This window comes from Pinus tabuliformis, chromosome 9, assembly GCF_031772625.1.
Source record: "Pinus tabuliformis cultivar Carrire ecotype Pingquan chromosome 9, CPIR1, whole genome shotgun sequence".
In the NCBI taxonomy this organism is placed as follows: Eukaryota; Viridiplantae; Streptophyta; class Pinopsida; order Pinales; family Pinaceae; genus Pinus; species Pinus tabuliformis.
In genome coordinates, this window is record NC_142307.1 from 1,854,868,252 (window position 1) to 1,854,890,611 (window position 22,360).

At 37.0% G+C, this 22,360-nt stretch overlaps 1 protein-coding gene across 1 annotated transcript in view; it reads right to left on the minus strand.

Moving 5' to 3' along the window:
- Positions 1-22,360, minus strand: part of LOC149156263 (3-hydroxyisobutyryl-CoA hydrolase 1-like) — a 349,800-nt gene that overhangs the window by 315,502 nt on the left and 11,938 nt on the right. Inside the window, exon 4 of the mRNA XM_089438049.1 lies at positions 1,948-2,016. Coding sequence (XP_089294175.1) covers positions 1,948-2,016 — 69 coding nt within the window. The remainder of the gene's footprint in view (positions 1-1,947; positions 2,017-22,360) is intronic.

The window sequence follows — 22,360 nt, forward strand, 5'->3', positions numbered from 1 at the left end:
ACAATTTCCACAAGTAGACACCCTTGTGGAAATACCTGTCTGAGCCACAAACACTAACACTATCATGCTTTGGGATGTACTATTATTGGTCTATCTAAGGCATTCTCTTGAAAACTTTTCATGTAATATTTCAGGCAGCTTATGTGCTTGTAATGTAGTATTTTATCTTCAGCTTTTGGTGTGTCTTATCTCAGCTCTTTGGATATTATTGTTAGCCATTTGGAGCACCCAGCATGAGGTGGTTGTGATACATGTCTGAGAAGGATTCATTCTATCAACCCTAGGCATTTTTCCTGATCTATTTTTAACAAGATTTTAAGGTTGAATGAGGTGATGTTGCATTGCACATTTTTTAATTTATGGTTAAAATTGGCAATATGAAACGTGTAGATCAGATCTCTGTTAAAAGAGGAGCAAATCAGCAGTGCCACTATGTGCACTTCTTCAGCATGCGAGACTTCTTAAGTCTTCTTTTTGTCCAATTGTCCAAGTCTGTAGCAACAGTTGGATAGCTTGATAAGTTAACAGGGTATTAAGTCATGACTGTTGTGGATGTCTCTCTACTTCGTCAGTGCAGACTTGTCTTGATTTGTACCAAAACTATAACGCAGTATCTCTGACTAATGAAAACAAGTTCATCTAATTTGTGAAGTTGTTTTGATGTTTAGAGTTTCATATTGGCTCTCTTTGCTTATAATCACAGTGTTTTAGGGCTGTTTTTAAAATTACTTAATCTGAAATTATCATACAAATTTTCTTCTCATTATTTTTCTGCATCACCCAGTGAATTTGGCACGAGTCAGTCCTAAAAATTTTGAATTCTAAGTTTTACTTAGCATAGCACCCTGAAACTAGCAAGCACGAGTTTTAAAACAAGAGAGTAGTCGATCCTGGTCACAGAAGCACTTCTCTTAAGTGGTTATTCAACCTCCATTGGAAGTTGTCCATGGGACAACTTCAAGTAATAACACATATTACAAATGAATAATAAGACCATTAATAATCTATTGAAATTTTTAGGTGAAGATGGGCAGAAATAGAAGGGAGAAAGAGATCGAGTAATAATCAATTTCATTTCAATTGGAGTCATCAATACATAAATGCTAGATACACTTTTAAGATACAATGGTTCATTGTCTGCTAAGAAAAATTCCTTTTGTATTGTATTATCAATGTATGCTTGTTATTTAAATGTTATTCTTTACCTTCTATGTGCTTTATCTTTAGATAAATTCCATTGCGATCTAATTATCGCATATCATCCAATATTATCCACCAATTTCAATTGGAGTCATCAATACATAATGCTAGATACACTTTTAAGATACAATAGTTCATTGTCTGCTAAGAAAAATTCCTTTTGTATTGTATTATCAATGTATGCTTGTTATTTAAATGTTCTTCTTTACCTTCTATGTGCTTTCTCTTTAGATAAATTCCATTGCGATCTAATTATTGCATATCATCCAATATTATCCACCAAAGCCAATGCTTGCACATGTTTTTCCCTACTCATTACAAAGTCACACAAGTTAGATTTATCACATCTATTCAACATCAAAATTAGTCTGTGGATGACTACTATAATAAACTCTAATATGTTATATGGTCGATATTTTTAAATTTCGTTTCACAATTGTTAGCTCTAGGTCATATACCAGATATTCTTTATGATCCTTGGACCTGAAGTTTACCACTCTGAGAAAGGACCACCTTATCATTTCAACTATGTAGCCCTTTTATCACTTTAAAAATTCATTAGTACAAACTTAAAAATCTATATTTATATAGGGGATTAAGGTCTGGGAGTTTGACCTCGTATCTACATTATTGGGGAAATTTTTAGGTTGAGAGATATATGTATATATTTATTCTCAATGAGACAACAGTCCTTTCACTAAAAATAAAAGTGCCCACATTACTGATTTCATTGATGTGCAATCAAACCTTGATAATTACTAAGTTGACATTGTCATCATTCTCCCACTTTAAGTACAGCTCTTGAATTCGAGAGATCTGCAGAATGACCACAGCACTATCAATGCTATCACAAACTGACATGAAAACAAAATGAATGAGAATTTATTTTATTCAACATGGCTATCGATTTCTTTGAATAGATAAGAAAACGTAACTAATTTGGAAGGGAAAATGCTGAACATGCCAATCAATTAAAAAACTTAAAAAAAAATATTCAAAATCTTTTGAGGTTTTATCGAGAAGGTCAATTTGAAAGTTTATCTGATAGCGAGGCAACATTGAAGTATCTGCAATAATATGCCAAAATGTGACAACTCTCAAAAGCCAAGCTATCTACAGAAAAAGTATTTAGACAAATATGATACAGGTTTTTGCAGTGTTGCTGACATCATCATGTCAGTGAAAAAATTGCCAAGGATCCGGAAAAGCAAAAAATTGTTAAAACTGCGAAAATGTCAATAAAAATCGGCAAAATTTGGCAAATTTTTAAAAATACAAAACTATTCATTATTTTTCAATTTTTTTAATATTGAAAGCAACAACAACATCAAATAAATCAATTGACACATAAATATGAAAACAAAACTAATATATAAGATGTATAAGATGTCTAGTGCTACATCACACATCAACACTGAATCATGTCATGAATCCTGAGTCCTGACAGAGCCTCAAAATATCAACAAATTCATCATCATGAGTCATTTCAAATGAAATTAGATGCATAAACTAGTGATTTCCTCTGCCCCTTTTAGGGGCAAAGGTAGTGGCTTTTCCTCTAGAGGAAGAAGGCCTTGGGGCCGGCTTTGGACTCTGACATCCTCTAGAATAAAAATAAGAGGACTCTAATGTTCTCTATTGGTGCCCATTCTACTGCTAAGTCCAACTTGCTCTATCTAAGTCCCCTGAAGGTGGTAGTGTCACTTCCTCCTCTCTCCCCTGCTACCTCCTCCAATGCCTCCTCTAACCAATCAAGGATCGATTCCATGACAGTCAAAGGTGATGGCAAAGGAAAATCATGTCCTTCTTGTCCAAAAACACGGCGATGGCAAAGGAAAATGATGTCCTCCTCGTCCTTGGCTCAAGCAAAACCAGTCTCCTCCTCCTTTTCTCTCCAAACACTTCTTTCTGCTTGCAAGTGAGCAATAAAAACCCAAAAAAACACTTAAAGCGCCTTTGTCTATTGGTCAGCAATTTTATGGATCGTCTCATGATTCTTACAATTGTATCACAATTTTTTCAGCTTGGCAAAAATCGATAAAATCACCCAAGCATCTTCACCATGCAATTTTATCACAATTTTCATAACACTAGTTTTTAGAACATATTCAAGTCCTGTTAGAGGAGCAAACAGAGAGCTCCAACTTAATATTAATGTACTTTTATGTTATGTGAACTTGATATTAATCTTGTTTCACATGACTAAATGTGATAATGAATGTTAATGGAGGATTAGGTTTGTAATTTTTGAGAGGGTTTCTAGAGGTGGATCTAGGCCTAAGAAGGTAAGATCCACCATCTATTACATTCTCCAAGCTCAACGCTCAAAACTCAAGAAGAAAATATCAGCCTTCAACGAATTTTTTGTGGTAATTTGTGGTGAAACTTCAAGATCTGAAGCAGATTCAAGTTGTTTTGCAGGTGTTCTGATTTTTGGAGCCTCCTAAACCTAGCAGCAGCTCTCTCCAACTCCTTGGGTTAGACATTGGCCTATTTAGGGCTTGGAAACCATTGTCGTGGGTCCCTCTACCCCTGCCATCAGCTTTGACGGTCTGCCGCAATCTTGGTTGGGCCTCTGAAGCCTTGTCGTGGGCTTATAAGTTATAGCCCTTCCTCCAGCCTCTGCCCCCTCTGATCTGGATTTTCTTCCCCCTCAGCCTGCTTCTTCCTTCCTCTGTGGCCCTTCCCCTCCCCTCTGCTATCCTTCCAGCTCCATCTTCTGGCCTCCCTCACCTCTTTCCAGCCCTCCACTGCCTTTCCTTCTCTCAGCGTAGCCTTCAGCCCTTAGACGCAGCCCCTTATTTCTCCTATGCCTGCACTTCTCTCTCCCTATCCTCTTCGCTGGCCCTCTCCTAGCCTTCCACTCTCCCTCCTACCCTCGCCCCTGCTTTCCGCTTCTCTTCTTTGGCCTCCGTCCATCCTATACCATCCCTTTTCTGCCTCACAGCAGCCCTCCCTAAACCTGTCATTGGCCCTCCATCTCCTCCACTGCCCTTTTTTTTGGCCTCTTCCTCCTCTACTATGATATTTATTTAAAGAATTTTTCTGAGTCAATTGCAGAGTTTTGGCTTCGAACTCCTGTGTTTGCAGGTGATTATCACATCAGAAAGGTTCTGGACTAGAGAACTAGCCATCTTCCGAACCAAGGTACCTCTAGTTTGTCACCCTAAAAACCCTTAATAGCAGAAGGTACATTCAGCTCTCTGATTTTTTCCTAGCAGTGAATAAAAAATTCATTTAAGTGACGTAAGAGTAATCCAGAAAGTTACTTAATAAATCAACAAGTTATTGCATGAGTTGGGTTTTTGTTTGACTGACTTGTCTCTCAAGAAATTGATGACTGTCATCCATGATTTGAAAATACATCAGTGGCAACATCCTTCAAGGAATTAGCATAAAATTATTTAGCAGATCATCTAAAGGAATTAACACTTCATTGCATAATTTAGGCATCCAATTTCTGGGTTGATCTCACAACTGTCATAAGCATCTTGAAATCTGGAGTATAATTGTGAAACTTAACATCATCGGTGAAAGAATGTGTTAGGCCTCCCTTGGCTGCCTCTCTCATCTCTTACATGCATTCATCAAAAATCTTCTCACTGTTTGCATTTCTCATATGAAGAGCTATAATTCAATAGTTTAGGACTGTTTGGGCACATTTGTCATTGGTAAACTTACTGGTGTCATAATTCATTTTCTGCTGTCCTAAAGGCTGATTCATTGCTTTTTTTTTTGAATGTGATTTGCAGCATAAAGGAATTTCATTGTGTCATGCTCTAGTAATAACAATTGCTCATTGAGAGTGGTTGCCTTGGTGAAACACTAACATTGTTGTTTTGTAAGGTTTCTAATCAATAAAACTCACTCCCTAAAAGCACATTCATCTCATTAAGTGAATATACCTAATATTTGCGTCTATTGTTTCATGGCTAATATCTATTGGTGAATGATAACTTTACATTGGCATTAAGGTCAAAGAATATTATTGAATGTCTATTAAGCAATTGGCAATTGTGTTTAAAGAATATATCTTGAACAATTTGTGATCTTGAATCTAGTGATTTGCATCTAAGTGTTCCTAATTTTCAAAGAATCTAGCACTGACATTGACAGCCTTATTGAAGGGCTAAGTAACCTAGGGGCTTGTTGATTTAGATGAATATCTCTTAAATGGTTATTTGGCATCATTTTGCTGATACATCTTGATGCTTTCTAACTGTAAGGGCATTGAACCTTAAGTTGATAATTATTGGCTAAGTGTTCTAAATAGAAATCTAATTGTTACTATTGGCTTATGGTTGTTGTTTTGAGTATATTGGTGAATCATTCATTGGCATCTCTTGTTCATTTTGGCACTTGTTAACATTCTCTTGTGGTTAAGGATTGTCCCTTAATTTCCATTAATGAGTACTTATCGTCGTGATTGAAGAATAATCTTAATTGAAGTACTTAGCATAATCAAACTTAACTCGAGAATCACACTCAACATCCTTGCATCGCATCCTAAGTATATTTGCATTAATAACTTACCTCCAAGCATAAGCTTGGTTGATAGACCTCTAGGGCCACCCTTCTCATCTAGCTTGAAACGCTTAGCAACTCTTCAGTGGTTAACACAGTGACCTTGCAGTCGTCATAGCCACAATCTCTGCAGCACCGGAGGCATCGGGTGATCGAAGCCTAACAGAAGGTATCGTTAATCAAACCCTTACTTGCTTCCTGTTGGCCTCCTTCCCACAACCTACCTTGGAGCCTAGCTTCAAAACAGTTAAGGGAAGGTCATACTTAGATTAGGCATTTAATTAAAACTAACCAATATCTTTGCATCACACCTAGGTCTTAGGATTTGCATCTCATGTAGGCTAGACAATTATCCATTAAGCAGCAGTTGTCCATCCACTTACTTGGTCTTAATTTCATAAAGCAGGAGTATCAACTCCATATGGCACTGGTCTCTAATATAAATTTAACCTAATCCTTAAAATCTTGCTAAATTTAACCAGGTTGCTAGGCCGCTCAACTGTGTCTCCCAGACTCGTTGGTTCCCAACTTGTCCTTCATCATCTCATTTCCATAGGGTCTACCCCCCATAGCCAATTGTTCGGAGACAGCGAGAACACAGAGGTTGGGGATCAGGGTGACAACCCCTGAATTGAGTCGTTGTCGAGATGCCTGTACAATTTGAGCGACAACACATCTAATGGTTGGGAAAAACATGATTTTCAGATAAGTCAAAGTCCTAGCATCTTCAGAATTCGAGATGGCACATCCAAGAAACAACCCATGAATCTGCCCGAAAGTCGACATATTCTTAGCATGTACTTCATTGACGACATTTGATGCCACCGGACATCTCTGTATTGTATTTCTAACCCTATTCTCTTAGACTAGGTTTCACTTTTGTCATTAGAATAGGTTTTCACTTCAGCATTAATGTTTCATGTCGTTATGTCTTTAGATTTCATTGTTAGAATAGAAATTTCTATTCCAACACTTGATGATGTATATGATGATTTTGATATGTATTAGAATGGATATATACCTGATGTTACTTTGTTTTCTTGGATGTAGATTTTGGATTCTCACATATCTTCACTGAAGCAACATGTCCCCAAGTAGAGCTAGATGTTGACCATGTACATGTCAACAATTCTAAGAAGCAGAGTACCTGTCAGAGGGATAAAAAAATTCAGAATCATTATCACAATGAAGCTTCCTGTTTTTTATTGTAATCCCAAATTCTAGTATTTTTATTGTAAAATAATTCTAGTATGACTATTAAGCCATGTAACAACACCTAGGTAAGCCTATGATTCTTCTGAAAGGGTTTCACTCTAGGGAGTTGTTTAACCTCCCCAAATTATTTGTGTTTCTAAACACAAATAATTGGCAAAGTTTTCCTCCCAGATATACCCCAAAGCTAGGGCGGAACTCACTAATGATGTCTTAGGTGAGTCCTAGTGTTATCAAGTCGATGTATTTTTATCATACTAGATCGTGTGTCTAGAGTCATAAAATTTGGTTGATTCTTAAGAAGTTATATCTATGTGTAAATTCCCCTTCTGAGGGTTCATTTTTGTAATATCTTGATGTAAAAGTGTGTCTAGAAATATTATTGGTGAATGGTTCTTCATAATTAGAACACCATTACCAAAATATTTTTTAGACCCACTTAGATTGGTTGAAAATATGTTAAATCCCCTCTTAAGTCTTTTTATTTATTTTCTGGCAAAAATAAAAGAAAATTAATTAGCCAGAAGACTAATCAAAAAAATATCAAAATTAAAATGAGAAAAATAATCTCTCCAAGTGGAAAAATAAATTTTGAAGAAAAAATCGTGGGTCCAGAAGAAGTCAAATATTTGAGGTCCTTCATCAAAGGAAAAATCATTTTTTTAAGAAAAATCAAACCTTTGGACCATGGTGGTTAAGTCGAGGATTAATTTTCAAGGAAAAAAGGTTGGAAAAAATATTTTCTAGACCGGGATCAAGGTCGTCAGAAACAAATTCGAATTTTCCTTCCAGATCAAGGAACAAGACTTAATTTTGGCATGGATCAAGCAGCAACTAGCCGTTATTTCCACTTGGAGAGGTTTGATACCCTCATTTTTTCTATATAAGGAAGTCATTGAGCTGTTCATTGATCATCATGTACTATAAGTTATAACGAAAAATCTTAAGCAAGCTGTGAGTCAAGTTGCTGGATCTATTTTATTTTGCAATAATAAAAAGTCTTTGGGGTTCAATTCACGGTGTCTCTCGTTCAATGACCCATGGTATGTGTTGAATATGTTTTAATGCTCTAATTGTGTAAAATTGAATATTGTTGTTTCAATAGCTAGTAGTTGGATTATCTATTAGCATAGGTATCTTGCTTTAGCAGTTGGGTTCTAGAGAAGCATTTTCTACTCACTCGATCTAGCAGGTATCTCTAGATCTTAAGGGTTTTAAATGTGTATCTAAACCCCTTTTGAAACTAACAATCTATCTTTTAAGTGTGCAAAGAAATCATCAAATTATTCAGCGCTTGGAGGCCCCAAGTACGTAGACTTTGAAGTGACTTCACGTTGTTTGGCTCATCAGCTTATCTAACAATTGTTTTGCAGTGACTTGGGCATGGTATAAAATTAAAAAAAATATTTTTCCACTCAAATTATTTCAAATTTAATTATGCTACAAAGCTAAGATCCGCTAATTAGAGCATTAAAATTTATAAATTTGTAAATAAATCCTTGTGCATAGGTATAACATTGTAATTAATTTCACCCACATTATACATATTTTCTTGTATTTTCTAGATATTTCTTGCAAAAACGAAGAGGAGGACAAATGTATTTGGCATTAAATTATTCTACAAGAGGACTATCTTGTAATCAAGGAAATCAAAGTATTTTTTGGAGGGCCAAAATCTCTCCTAACCTAGACGGCTAGGAATTGAGAGCATTCAAGTCTAGCTTTTTGAAGTCGTCCATCAAATAAAACTTATTTGCAGAGTTGCTAGGATTTGGGGCTTATCTTTACACCCAAATTAAATCGCTTTGTGAAGCCGCTAGAATCTTTCTATCCCTTTAAGGATTAGCATTATAATTTTTTGTGGCTCAAATAAATTGTTTGCAAATTTTACAAGATCGTAAGCATTTATTTGCTTTCTAGGTTTTCTTGGCCGAAGGGTTTTCAAGATTACTTGTTTAAGATCAACCAACCCTCTATTTTGCTGTGAAATCTAACCCTTGTTTAGCAGGGTTTTTCCATCATATTTGGGCTAGGGGTACACCCTTGGAAGACTTGATTCATTGAAGGAATTTTTTGATAAGACCCTTTTCATCAACATTTTAATTTTATTTTTATTTTTTAACTATTGTTTGTGGTCGCAGATATTTTAAACTGTCTTCCAAGATGCCGCAAAGCCGGGGAAGCCTTTCTCATCAACCCGCTGGCATATTATCATTTTTTAGGGCTTTGCTAACCACTTTTATGATTGCAATATTTCTATGAGGGTTTATAGTCGAAATCTACACCATAATCCACATTTTTGCTCTCAGAAAATTGTTCGAAAATATTTCCTGCCAGGCCACAAGTCTTAAAGGCCTTAAAGCCTCTGATTAGCAGGTGTATTGACATTTTTTAAGGGTTCTAATCTTTGTTCTGTGGTTGTGGGGTTTAAAGTTTTTCTCAAAGTGACCACAAGCCTTCTGGAGCGTGTTCCCTCTAGCCGCAAGGCCTAAGAGCTTGGCATTTCCCTCACACATTTTGCTTTTATAACCCTTGGACTTGCTGTAGAGAAGAAAATTTGAAATTTTCTGAAGAGTCAACCACATAAAAAATAAAAAATAAACTTTTGGATATTTTCTCGGTTAGCCGATAGCTTTCTTTTGGAGTTTTTCTTGCCGGGCGTAAGTTTCAGAGGGCCACCCTTCACTTTGCAATTTTCCTTGCACATGCTACAAAATAAATCTAAATTCTCGAAGGGTTAGTCAAAATCGTTGAAGGTTTGAGTTAAATAACTTTCTTTTAAAGAATTATCGAGAAACTTCTATCCACCGGCGGCAAGGTCCCTTATATTATCACTGAGCAAGTTTTGACTTGGGATGTCATTTGGTTAGAATGAATTATATTGGGAGAATCGATTTCCTTGGTTTTATATTAATATATTCTCAAATCTAATTTTGTGCTTTGAGGAGTGAAAGAAGAAAGAAAGAAATTATTATAACGTCCACGAGGCTAAAGATAGCCTATGGGACAGATTGCTTCTTCATCTGCTTGATGTATTCGGCCCTTTTTCTGTGAAGCTTCAAAATAAATGCTCCCAGCTTCTCGACAAACCCCTCGCCTAGGTTGCATGAAACGGGGAAATGGGTACGAGTTTCTGAAACGAGAACCAATACGAAACGCGACCTCCCCAAATTTTGGAAACAGGGAAACGCGAATATGTATATATATATATATATATATATATATATATATATTAGGATATTTAAGAAATATGTGCAATCATAAAGCATATATGATACATTCTAATTTATTACATTATGATAAAATTGTCAATTGTCAATGCATAAACTATAAGTCTCTAAATTTACATCACATTTACTCATGAATGATCCCATAATGAAAATAGAAATATCTAAAATCAGCCACGAGAAATTTCTAATTTCTTGTCTCGTGCTTGATTGGGAGTCTCCTCCTACATAGTTGAATGACCTTAGTGCTCTTGATTAATTACAAGTTTCATACCCTAGTACCCTACATGCTCTTCATTATTGGGAGTCTCCCCTGCATAGAGGGCTTGGTTCTCTTGATTAAATACAAGTTCCATACCCTAGTACATGATAAAATCTAATGGAAACATTGCAATCCCCCCAATCCTGAAATCCTGAAAAACAGATAAGTCTGCTGGATTTTGAGTGAGATCTAAAATTCTATTTTCTCCATATGAAATCCAATGAGGCGAAACCACTCTCAAACATCCTGAGTCATTTCATGGTAATGTTAAAAATTTAAGTAAAAGGATGAAAAAGAAAAATAAAGGAGAATATCACTTTTACTTTAAGAATTTAACATTACCATGAACTGCATATCGACACTAGGGCAAAAGTTCACTTTTATAACTTTAGACAGGCATCTAGAAGCAACTAGAAGTCACTAGGATAACCTAAAAATAAATTAGAAAACAAATTTTAAAAAAAAAAAAAAAAAAAGCTAAAAAAAACACAAGTAAAAAGTTGAAACGTGAGTTGTACGGCCCTAAAACGCGTTTCAGGCCGTACTAGCCACGTTTCAGTTTCGTGAAACGTGGCAGTACGGCCTAAAACGCATTTCAAGGCCGCACCACACGCGTTTCAGCGTTTCGTACTCGTTTCCGTACGGAAACGCCCCCTTGCCCTACATTTCCTGCAACATAGCCCCTCGCTAAATAGATTATCCCAAGAGCTAGCTGCCAGCATATCTGCATAACTTTCCCTGTTGTCTTTGAAGGCCTCACATTCTAAAATGAAATGTTTTTCTGTTTCCACTTTTCCGAAAGAACAAAAAATGCATACTCTTTCCTCCCACACTTCCTTTGGCCTTTTCCAGCACCCTGTTTCACAACGGAGTTGATGAGAATTAGTCCTTAACTGAGCAATAAGAATTTTGGCTCTCCAAGAGATATTGGCCTCTATGTATGCTTTTGGTTGATGACTATGAGTGGGATTAAACACTTCAATATAGTACTTTTTCTTTCTTCCTAGTTCCTTATCCCAAGTATGCTTGTGGAACTTTTCCATAACAAAAGATTTTATCTCTTTGTTGTTTATGGGACACACGTTCAAGCAAATACCCCATTTACTAAACCATTTGTTATTTTGCTGCATCCAAGTTTTTTTGCTCTTGCACAATCTATCATTAAAGACAACCTTAGGCCATCTACCCTCTTCCATTTGCTCAATTTTTTTTTAAATACCTTATGACTCGCACCATAGAAATTGCTTCAATAGGAGCAGTTCCTGTTTCACTTAACAAGATATCATAAGGCACTGCACTTTTAATCTTAAATTTGTTTGTAATCAAATGCTTCTGAATTTTCTCAATTTGTCTCCACTGCATGTCGGATGTACTGCTGGCCCATAGTTCACAACCATAGAGAATCATTGGAATCACTAGAAGCCCAAAAAGAGTTTGAGTGGTTTTCCAGTCCCATAACTCTGCCTCTCTACACCTATTTTGAAAAGCATAAAATGCTTTCCAACCCCCCAAAGTTCTTTTCTTTCTACAACCATTCCAGCTTAGATTTGTGTTGAAGTCAATTCCGAGGTATTTGTAATCCGCAACTTCTTCCAGAATGTTGCCTTCAAAGTAGAACTTATGCTGGTTATGTTTTCTTTTCTTAGAGAAAACCACTACTTTCGTTTTGTTGATATTGACTTGCATCCCCACACTTCTACAAAAATGCTCAAGGGATAGTAAGTGCTCTTGCAAACGAAGAGCCGATTTAGCAATCAGAATAAGGTCATCTGCGTACAAAAAAAGCCTTATAACAAACTTGCCCAAATAGATACCATCACCCCCTTGCGAATTTAACCACTCCTCAAGCTTGTCGATATATAAACCGAAAAGGGTAGGCGACAGTGGGCAACCTTGCTTGACCCTGATATCACTTCTAAAACTTTCAAAAATGCCTGCTAAAGTTCTAATTTTGACTTTCACCTCTTCATACAGTCTATGCACAACTGCTCTCAAATGTTTAGGAACCCCAAGTTCCTCCATTCTGTGCCAAGGTTATCCCTAGGAACCGAGTCAAACGCCTCTCTGAAATCAACAAAGCAACAAAAGACTTCTTCTTTTTCTCCCAAACTTTTTCAATGATGTGCCTTAAAGTTATACAATGATCAATTGTGAAATGTTTAGGTCTAAAACCCAGTGTTGATAATATCGTTATCGGGAAAATATCGGCGAGGGTCCGGAAAATATCTTATCAGCAATATCGGCGAAAATATCGGCAAATATCAGCAAGCATAAAAAATGCATAATATATTCATTTTTTTCAGATTTCTAAACATATAAAGCAATAACAACATGAACTAAACACATTGGCACATAAATATGAAGAAGGCATTGATATATATGATGTCAAATAGAAATGATACATCAAACTCCAAAGGCGATACCAAATCCTGCTGATCCCTGATAATTGTCCAATCAAGGACTCAAACAAAATAACATCACATATCCTACTGATCCCTGATAGTGATAAATTGATAATTGTCCAATCAAGGACTCAAACAATTAACATCACATATCCTGTTGATCCCTGATAGTGATAATTGTTCAATCAAGGACTCAAACAAAACAACATCACATATATAAAACTTTAAAAGTATTTCATCATCATGAGTTATAAACTTATATGTAGCAAAAGTTGCAAAACAAATAAAACTAGTAGCTATCTATCTGAGACCATTGGCCTCTCCCTAGCAGCTTTCTTTCTGTCTTGTTCAGCAATTGCTTCACGAGCTTTTTGTATAACCTCTGCACTAGAAACCATACAAGGCATCACATCTGCATCATATGCAAAGAGTTTAGCCAGATGGTATTTCAATCGTGTAATCCCTCCTGATATCTTGGTCCCACACAAGTTGCATGATATATATGCCTGATTTGCCCCACCAACAGCCTCCCCATACTCCCAAAATGGGTCCAAGGCTTTTGGCATATTTGACATTTGTAGTGAACTAATTCAAACCTAGGGCACAAAAAAAACAAAAAATTGGCATTAAACCCCCCAACACAAAATGAAAAAATAATAAGTAATAACAACCTCATTCAAAAAAAATTACTACATTATTTGCATTTTGCAATGTGAATGAAAATTGGCAATAAGAGGGTGCATAAGAAAGTTGAAAAAAAAAATGAAGCTTGTTGTCCAAATATGGAGAAAACCCTTGCATTGGTTCATGGGCATGAAAATCATAGCAAATGGAAAAAAACAAAGAAACAAAATGTTGGTAGGCAAAGAGGCAAGCAAGCATAACCCTAAATCTATGAAAAAATCATTAACATAGGGGTTTTTAAGAACATACCTACTAATGGAAGAAATGAAGTTTGTCTCACTATTCTTCAATCTTTGATCCACAAAAAAATCTTAATTGGTAGTGATAATCGTCGTTTGATCTTCAAACCCTCCTTGACAAGCACCACAAAACTCTTTCCCTTTCTTCTCCAACACTCAGAAACAGAAATGAAGAAAAAAAACCAATTTTCGTTTTTTATAGCCGCGGAAAAACACGCCAGGCGATATTTTAAGATCGTCGCGCGATATTTTCGAAAATATCGCCAATATTTCGGAAATCGTGCGATATTTTCGGGACGATATATTCAGGGCGATATATCGGCTCGCCGAAAATATCGTGATATTTCCGATATTCGGCGATATATCGCCAATATTATCAACAGTGCTAAAACCTGCTTGCCCTTTAGCTCGCTTATCTCTTTCTTCTGCCCACTTGCTAATTTTGTTTTCTAGCATGCTTCCAAATAGCTTTGCAAACAAAGGGTTTATCATGATGGTCCTATAATTGGAGGGATTATTGACGTCACCGCTCTTGAAAAGAGGTATTGCCAGACTAGTTGTCCAATCTATGGGGAGCCCCTGTTGTATGATGTTGTTGAAGATTTTTGTCATGTGAGCTACAAGAATCTTTGAGCCCCACTTTAGATATTCTGCTTGGAGTTCGCTAAGTCTTTTGCTTTTCCAACACCCAGCTTCTTGATACCCATCTCTACCTCTTGTACCGTGAAGAGTTCAATGTCAGTTTTGACCAAGGGGGGAGGGTCAACCTTGGGAACCTGCTCATAGAGTTGTCTTGCATAGTCAAACCATTTAGAAGATGTAATATTATTTCCAATTTGTATCCTTTTTGGTTGGAGCTCGTTCCAAAATAATTTGGGATTATTTTTCCCAAGGAAGATTAGTTCTTCCCTCCTTGAAACCACGAAATCGACCTTTTTCTTGCTCAATAATTGTTTGTAAGCTTTGAGCTTTATGTTATCCTTGTTTGACTCTTTCCACATTCTCCTTGCCTTTTTGCATTCCTCATCAAACCAAGCATTAACCGGAAAGCAATTTGTTTCAGACTTCTTAATTTTTGTTATTTTGCACTTTGCAAGTGCACATTGAATTAAATGTGTTAATTCATGACTATGAAGGCTATGAATTGTAATTTTCTCCTTCTCAAAGAACCTCTCTAGCGTCATTTTGAAGGTATTACAATTTTCTGGGGTCAAAAGAATTCTGCCCTGTGGGAGATTTTGTTGGACATGCTGAATTTTTGACTCTAATTGTTTCTTTCTGATCCAAGAGAAACATAAATAAATTGACTTTTGATCTGCTTTTAAGTCCCACAGCTGATCTCCAATCAAAACTTCCTCCATTTTCTCACACAAACCATGCGAGAAAATTACATAATCTACCACACTTGCTCCATTGTAAGTATTTCAAGTGAAATTACCAGACTTTGCCCATCTAGTCAAGCCATTACAAAATAATAAATCAAAGGCCCCACATAAAGTAAGCAATTGTTCACCAAAGAGATTGCAGCGCTTGTCCTCTAAAATTCTTTCCCACTGATGATTACTTTCTTTTGTAAGCCAAATAGGGTCGCAATCATCTTTACAACAAATAATGCTAGCTTGCTCACTTGCAGTCCTAGCATTGAAATCACCCACTATAAGGACTTCACCTAGCTGCGAATATGTTGTAATATCTGCTTTTAAGGCTGCAAATGGACCTTTGTGGTCAAGCCCTCTACCTTTGTAGATTTTTGAAACCTGCAACACAAAATAGCATGCTGCAATTCTGATGTGGTTTCCATTTTAAGATATTTTAAACCAAATGAATTGCTTATTTGAGTCTTCTTTTTCTAACTGAATGAGGCGACCTTTTTTCTCCCTTACTAAAACCATGATACCCCTGTGCCCTTTTCCATTCCCTGTTGCCTTGTTCCACACTGCCATCTTCCAGTATCCTTCAAACAGAGGTGTCTTGCACCCTTCATGCTCATGTGTTTCTATGAGGCAAATTATGTCTCTATCTTCTGCAATAGGCCCTAACCCAGGTCCTCGTCTCCATGGGTAACCTCTGCAGTTCCAACAAACTAATCTTAAGGAAACCTGGGTATGACTTGATTGCTATTTATTTTGACATGCAAGACTCACATTTGAGTCTTTGTCCCTGCTTTCCCATACTGACCTTGCTTTCTGATTTCCTATTGAAGAGTTTGTTGCCTCTTCTTTATTACCATCTTGCTGCTTTGTTTTGGAAGGAGGTCCAAATCGTGCTATCACAGCTTTGCCTTTATAAATCCATGCTCTCTTGCCTTCATCTCTTGTTGCCCTAACCTTTAAAATTTCCTCCCTTCTTTCCTCCTGTTGTTTTATAGTTAAATCTTCTTCTAGGAAACAACGAGAACCCCACAAGAGATGGTTCTTGCTTAGAATGATAAATTTATCACGCAAGCTAGGCATGATGACTTTTATGGGCCTGGCTCTCTCCCCGTTAAACTTACCCACCCTCCATGCTTGCCATATTTGTCCTTGCCATAGCAACTTGTCTTTCAAGAAGTCTCTTGGAAGGTCAAGAGTACATTTATTTTTCCCATAGTCTTTCACCCCTTTAATAATTATGTTTGTTGCCCTATTTTGTCTTTCCTTGCCTTCACTATCTTGCATGTTGTCAACCTGAATATTTGTTTGTCCTTCCTTATTAGCAGAATTGCTAATAACTTGTGCCCAAGTTTTGGAAACTTTGGTGGAATCTCCTTTTGTTTCTTCTCTTGCTTTCTCTTCATGGTTGTTTATTTGGGCAATCAGTTTCCCTTTATCCTGAGATGATTTCACATTCACCACCTCTGTACTTTCCACTACAGATTTCTTTATGTTTTGCACATTCGCCTTCATGCGTTTCCATTCTGTCTTCCCTATCAGGAGAGCTTCCTGTAGCAATGCCACTTGTTCTTTTAAAACTTTATGTATTTCTGCTAAAGCCTTGTTCTTAGTTGTTATTATATGAATTTTATGATCTCTTTCCTACCCTTTAGCTTCTAAAACCTCCAACCTTTGTTTTGCATTAACAATTCTTTCACATAAAGATCATATGACCAGGTGAGAGGTGTGGATGTGGGACTATGTAAGGCAGAATCATCAATGACTTTTCCTTTGGACTTCTTGTTGCAATGTGCTTGTGGAGGAGACTTGTTTGAGTGCTTCTTGCGAAGGGCTCCAGTACTTTTCTTTTTAGACCGTTTCTTCCTTGTCTGCTCCCATTTTAGACAGGGTATTCTTCGTTTTAAAATGCCCCGATATTGTTTGGCATTGACCCAAACCCACTTCCTAGCTTTGGCGGATGAGGCAATTTTCACTTGTCCTAAATCATTTGTCTCCACATGTTCTAAAATTTCTTGTCCCTTTGTCATGTTTGAATGCATTTGTCGTCCAACCTGTTTTGAGAAATATGTAGGTCTATAAAATGCCAAGATTACTTCGCATTGCTCTCTGTTGTTCAGATTATCGCTACTCCTTGCTCGCTGCTTGATACTTCTGCGGCATAAAATCTCCCTGCTCTCACACTGCTCGCTGCTCTCACTGCTAACCACACTACTCACACTACTCTACTCACGCTGCCTAAACAAGTATGCCTTTCACTCCAACTCTGGATAAATCTTGATCTACGGTAACAACAAGCCGCAAATTTCGACAATATCTAAAGCGATTTCGAACATGCAAGTAGATCGATAAAATAAACTTGTATTTGTTCCCATATTTGAAGCGACTTCGAAAAGAGGAGTAAATCGATAAAAGAAACTTGTTTTTGTTCCCTTATCGTGAGAATTACTAGATTTTCTCTGCAATCGGCACACCAAATATACTGCAACAATGTCCTTCAAGGATCTCAAAAACACGCTCAAGGCTTTCGAGTCTTCATTTTCTTCATCAATTTCAACGTCTTCGCAATTTCGCGCGAATGATGCCAACTGCCAACCTCCCGCAGAGAAGAGAAAACCCCCTAAAACTTCCCTCAAGCAGCAGCTCACCGGACTCGAACAGCTTGCATCTACCCTGCATGCTCCTTAATATAAAGGGTCCTTAATATTTTCAAACATTCAAGGGGGTTTTTCCTTTGTAATTTTAATAGAATATTTTTAGGGGGAGCTTGGGGTCCACCCCTTATGAGGGAGAGGTTCTCTTGTCTTTTACTAACATTTTTTATTTTCTTGCATTAATTAGAGTAGTTTAGTAACCATTTAGTTTTAATTTAATTATTCTTGCATTTGCCTAAGCACTTCATTTGATTACTATCTCTTGGTCTAAATAGTTTTTGTTACATTTGAATAGCATTTATTTAGTTAATATATATAAGTCATATTTCTTTTGAAGTTGCTTATTATCATTGGAATAATGGTTGGTGCCTTTGTAACTTATTTATGCTCTTACATAAAGAGCAATTTCTATTTAAGGCATTTGATTTGTTGTTGTTTCATTGAGTGAATCTTAAAGTGCTTCATCGATTAACTATTGGAAATCTTGTAATCTTGTGTTTTAAGTGATATTTGACAATTTGGGTTACAAGTGGTTTAACATTATTCACCTTGGAGCATTTCACATAATTGTATCTCATTGAAGCAATACAATTGCATCCTCATCCTAGACTAGGCATTTCATAGATCTTACATGTCATCCTGCACTTTGATCATTGATAATTGAGAGCATGATCTATAATTGTAAGTTTCACACTACTACTGTTTATTAAAGGAACAAGTTTACTTTCCTTACAAATTCATTGCTCATCTCTTTCTTTTGTCTTTGATGCTAGCTTTCTCTCGCAGCATTTGTTTATCTTATAGCTTGACACATTGCTCATTTCTGTGCAAGTACTCTAAATTCATCTAAACATTTAAGGCACTGGTCTCTTACTGATCTATTTTGAGATCTAATTGAATCTATCTTGCTATCCTCAATAATCTTGCTTGCTTTGTAATCATAATTCAAGTCGCTAAGATATTCATCTGTATCTCCTCATCCTTCCTTTAAGGACTACCCCCCTTAGCCCGCATTTAAGAGATGGTTTAAACAGAGAGGGCAGGGATCAAAGTGACAACCCCTACCCTAAGTGTTGTCGCATTTGGTGAACAATTCGGGCGAAAACACTACCTAGAGGAATGTTGCGGGTATTCATGATGACAGTTGAGGCAAGTTCAATTGTGTGGATGTAATACGTCAAGGATATGGAGAGGAACTCAATCTCTGATACCTAGAAACTACGAAGATCAAGATGTGCTCATCTTGGGAATAGAAGGTAGCAGTGCGAGAAGATAACCAAAAGGTCAAAGTTCGTACTATGAGAAGCAAGATCACTTTTGAGGAAACTATGATCAACTTAAAGTCTAGGAAGGCTCGACAAAATGCCTTCATGAATGAAGACAAGATGAAAGTGATGTGCAAAATGGATGACCTGGAACTTGTCGTGAGAAGATGGCTTTGTGACCTGTGATACCAAGAAAGGAAGCATGCTTGATATAATGAGATGCGGAGGAAAGAGGGAGCCATGCAAGCTTTAAGGAATTGATAGTTGAATGAAAGACAAGTAAGAGAACTTGTGGAAGTCTGGAATCTCCTCTAGATTTGAGAGGGAGTAAAAGGAGTCTCCTTGAATAGGAGCAGGATATCCTCCCTGTTTGAGAGGGAGTGATGGTGGATAGTTCTTACCCTTGTATGTCACGCACTAGACCAGGACTAACAGTCGTAAGTCTTAGTGAAGGCCATAAGGAAAGAATGGTGTCCGGAGGATTGGATAAGCATCTAAGACTGGTACTCCTTGAGGATTGGGAATCCAAGATAGGAAGTAGTCTCGTGGACCAACACTCTTTGAGGATATGACAGGTATCCAAGATAAGAGTGGGCGAAGAGGACCGATATTCTTTGAGGATTCAAGGCCAAGAATCCAAGATAAGAATAGTCCTAAAAGGACATACCTTGTGGACATCCAGATGGGGTATGTGCCTTGTAGAGGTAGTGTGGTATCACACGTAAAGCCTCCCAGCATAATGCTCTTAAATGAAGTAGAGCTTGTCTAGTTAGGCCTCAGAGACAATGTTGGTTGATCATAATGTTGATGCTTACAAGATGGCTTATCAATCTGACTCTTCTTATGAGAACTTTTTCAAAGGGAGTATTGTCCTTGTACCGGTTGAACAATTATGAATACCTCCCTAGTTAAGAGGGAGTGTTGAAGAATGTAACTAATTTCGATCTTCATAATTATCATTTGACTCATGTAATGATGTAATCTTTATGTATTGATCAAAATAAGAAAGAAAATTGTAAAAGAAAATTATTTATAAAGCATGGGTTTCATGCTTGGGTCAATAGGTCGAAGCATCCATTGTATGCTTATAGGGTTTGTCATGAGTCAAAGGTCATTGTTATATTGTAAAGGACCCTTATGGGCCCATGTATCAAAGAAGAAATATTATTTTGTATTTAAGAAGTATCTAGATATTCCAAAAGATGAAGTCGGTTGCCAGCTAAATTCGACCTTGGGTAGGCTTGAAAAGCCACATGAAAAGGCTATATGGAATGATTTCGACCTCCTTTGGCATATAAGAGAGTTCGCATATTTGAGCTTTAGGTTTGAGGTTTGGAGGAGAAGCGAAGGCATAAAAAGAGGATCTTTAAGGCATGCGAAAGAGGATTGATCTGTCATGCGAAGGGACCTAGGGTTTCCTCAGGTTCATGATGACTAAGAGAACATTTTTTTGGTGGGTTCCTAGATCGTTTTTTTTTGGTAGGTAAGTAACCACGGGGGATTTGAACCAGTGACCTATCGCAAGGAGTGCCTTAACAATGCACCCATTCACCATCAATCCAAAACCCCATGGGCTTGGTGGGTTCCTAGATCGTTGCTCTTGAAGATCTCTTAGGTTATCTAGCAGGTTATCTTGTGTTGAGAAATCCATTAGGGCAACATTAGGGTTTCTTATTAACTCGATTTCTCATTTACTTGACAATTCCTTGTGATTAGATATTAGTTCTTCTTCTTTATTACATTTTCATCATCAAGACAATTGCCAAAACTTCAAAGACAACAAGAGAACACAAAATGTAGGCTCTCAGCCTAGGCAAAACCCCTATGAAGGGGAAAACCTAATCAAACTCTTCCACTAGTAGATTTAAATCAGATTGAGACAACCAAGACCTTACAGACTCTCCATCCATCAAGTCAACCTCCCAGGTCAAACTTTTAGTCAAATCTTCTTTTGGTTGAATCTTTCTTCAATCATCAATAAGAACACAAAATGTAGGCAATCAGCCAAGGCAAAACCCCTATGAAGGGGAAAAGCCATTCAAACTCTTCCACTAGTAGATTTAAATCAGATTGAGACAACAAAGACCTTATAGACTCTCTACCCATCAAGTTAGCCTCCCAGGTCAAACTTTTAGTCAAATCTTCTTTTGGTTGAATGTTTCTTCAATCATCAATAGCTCTTCAACAAAATTTTGTTCTTCTCTGCAATCTTGAAGCTCAGTCCTACAACTATCCTAGTATCCATGCATGAGTGACAGAATGTGACATAATTTCATACTTTCTCTTCTTTTGCTTCTTGTCTTCTTTGCTAATCCTTTTTGGTGATGGGAAAGATGCTTCCTTTAATATTTGGTAGCTTCTTCCTTACTCTGAAATTGCAGATCGAGTGGTGGTAAATAGGTCGACTTCATTTGCTATATATAGTGGTCGGAGTATGTTCTTTTCAGGTCAACATGATATGCTTGAAGCCGACTTGATGTCTTTGATGTGCTAGAGGCTGACTTGATGGAGAAGGGGTTTACATGACCAAAATAATAATTCTTTCTTTGACTTAAATAGCCCAATAACGGTTTAGAGTATATTAACTTAGACTTTGACCCAAGACATAATCCCTAGAGCACTCAATGGGTGCTTTTGACATATTAACCATTGACCCAAGCATGAAACCCATGCTTTAATAAGTCAATTTCTTTTATAATAAAAAATCCTTTTTCTTTCTTTTGAGAAATACAATTACGAAGACTGACACTAGTTACATTCTTCAACATCTTGTGTCTTGGAGGAAGTTAAGGGTCTTGTCTTTGGGTCTTGGAAGTCTTCTTTGGATATTATATGAGAAGAGAAAGTTTTTTTGGGTTTTCTCCTTGGAGGAGTTTTTCCCTAGCTTGGAGCCTATATCTTTTGTTCATGTGATCTTTATTATTATTGGCATTTATTTGATGATGAGAACATAAGCATAATAATGATAAGAAGAACTTAATATCACAAGTAAATGTCATGTAAGGAAAATGTTAAAGATTAAGATGTTGCCTTCAATGATTTTCCAATAATACCAAGGTCGTTTACACATTCCAAAGAGCAGATTTGAGCTTGTTGGTGCAATGTTGCCCACCCAGAGCATAGCATTGGGCTACTTGATGATTCCACATGGTAATTGACACTTTGAGGTACCTCCAAATGCTAAAACATTGAGCCTATGAAGTTTGGTGTTGGATATGTTGATGATGTTTCCAGTAGACCCAAGACGCCCCTAAGCTGACCTTGACATTGTTGGATGGGTATTACTTGTTTTGGATCCTGGATGATTATGGTTATCCTTGT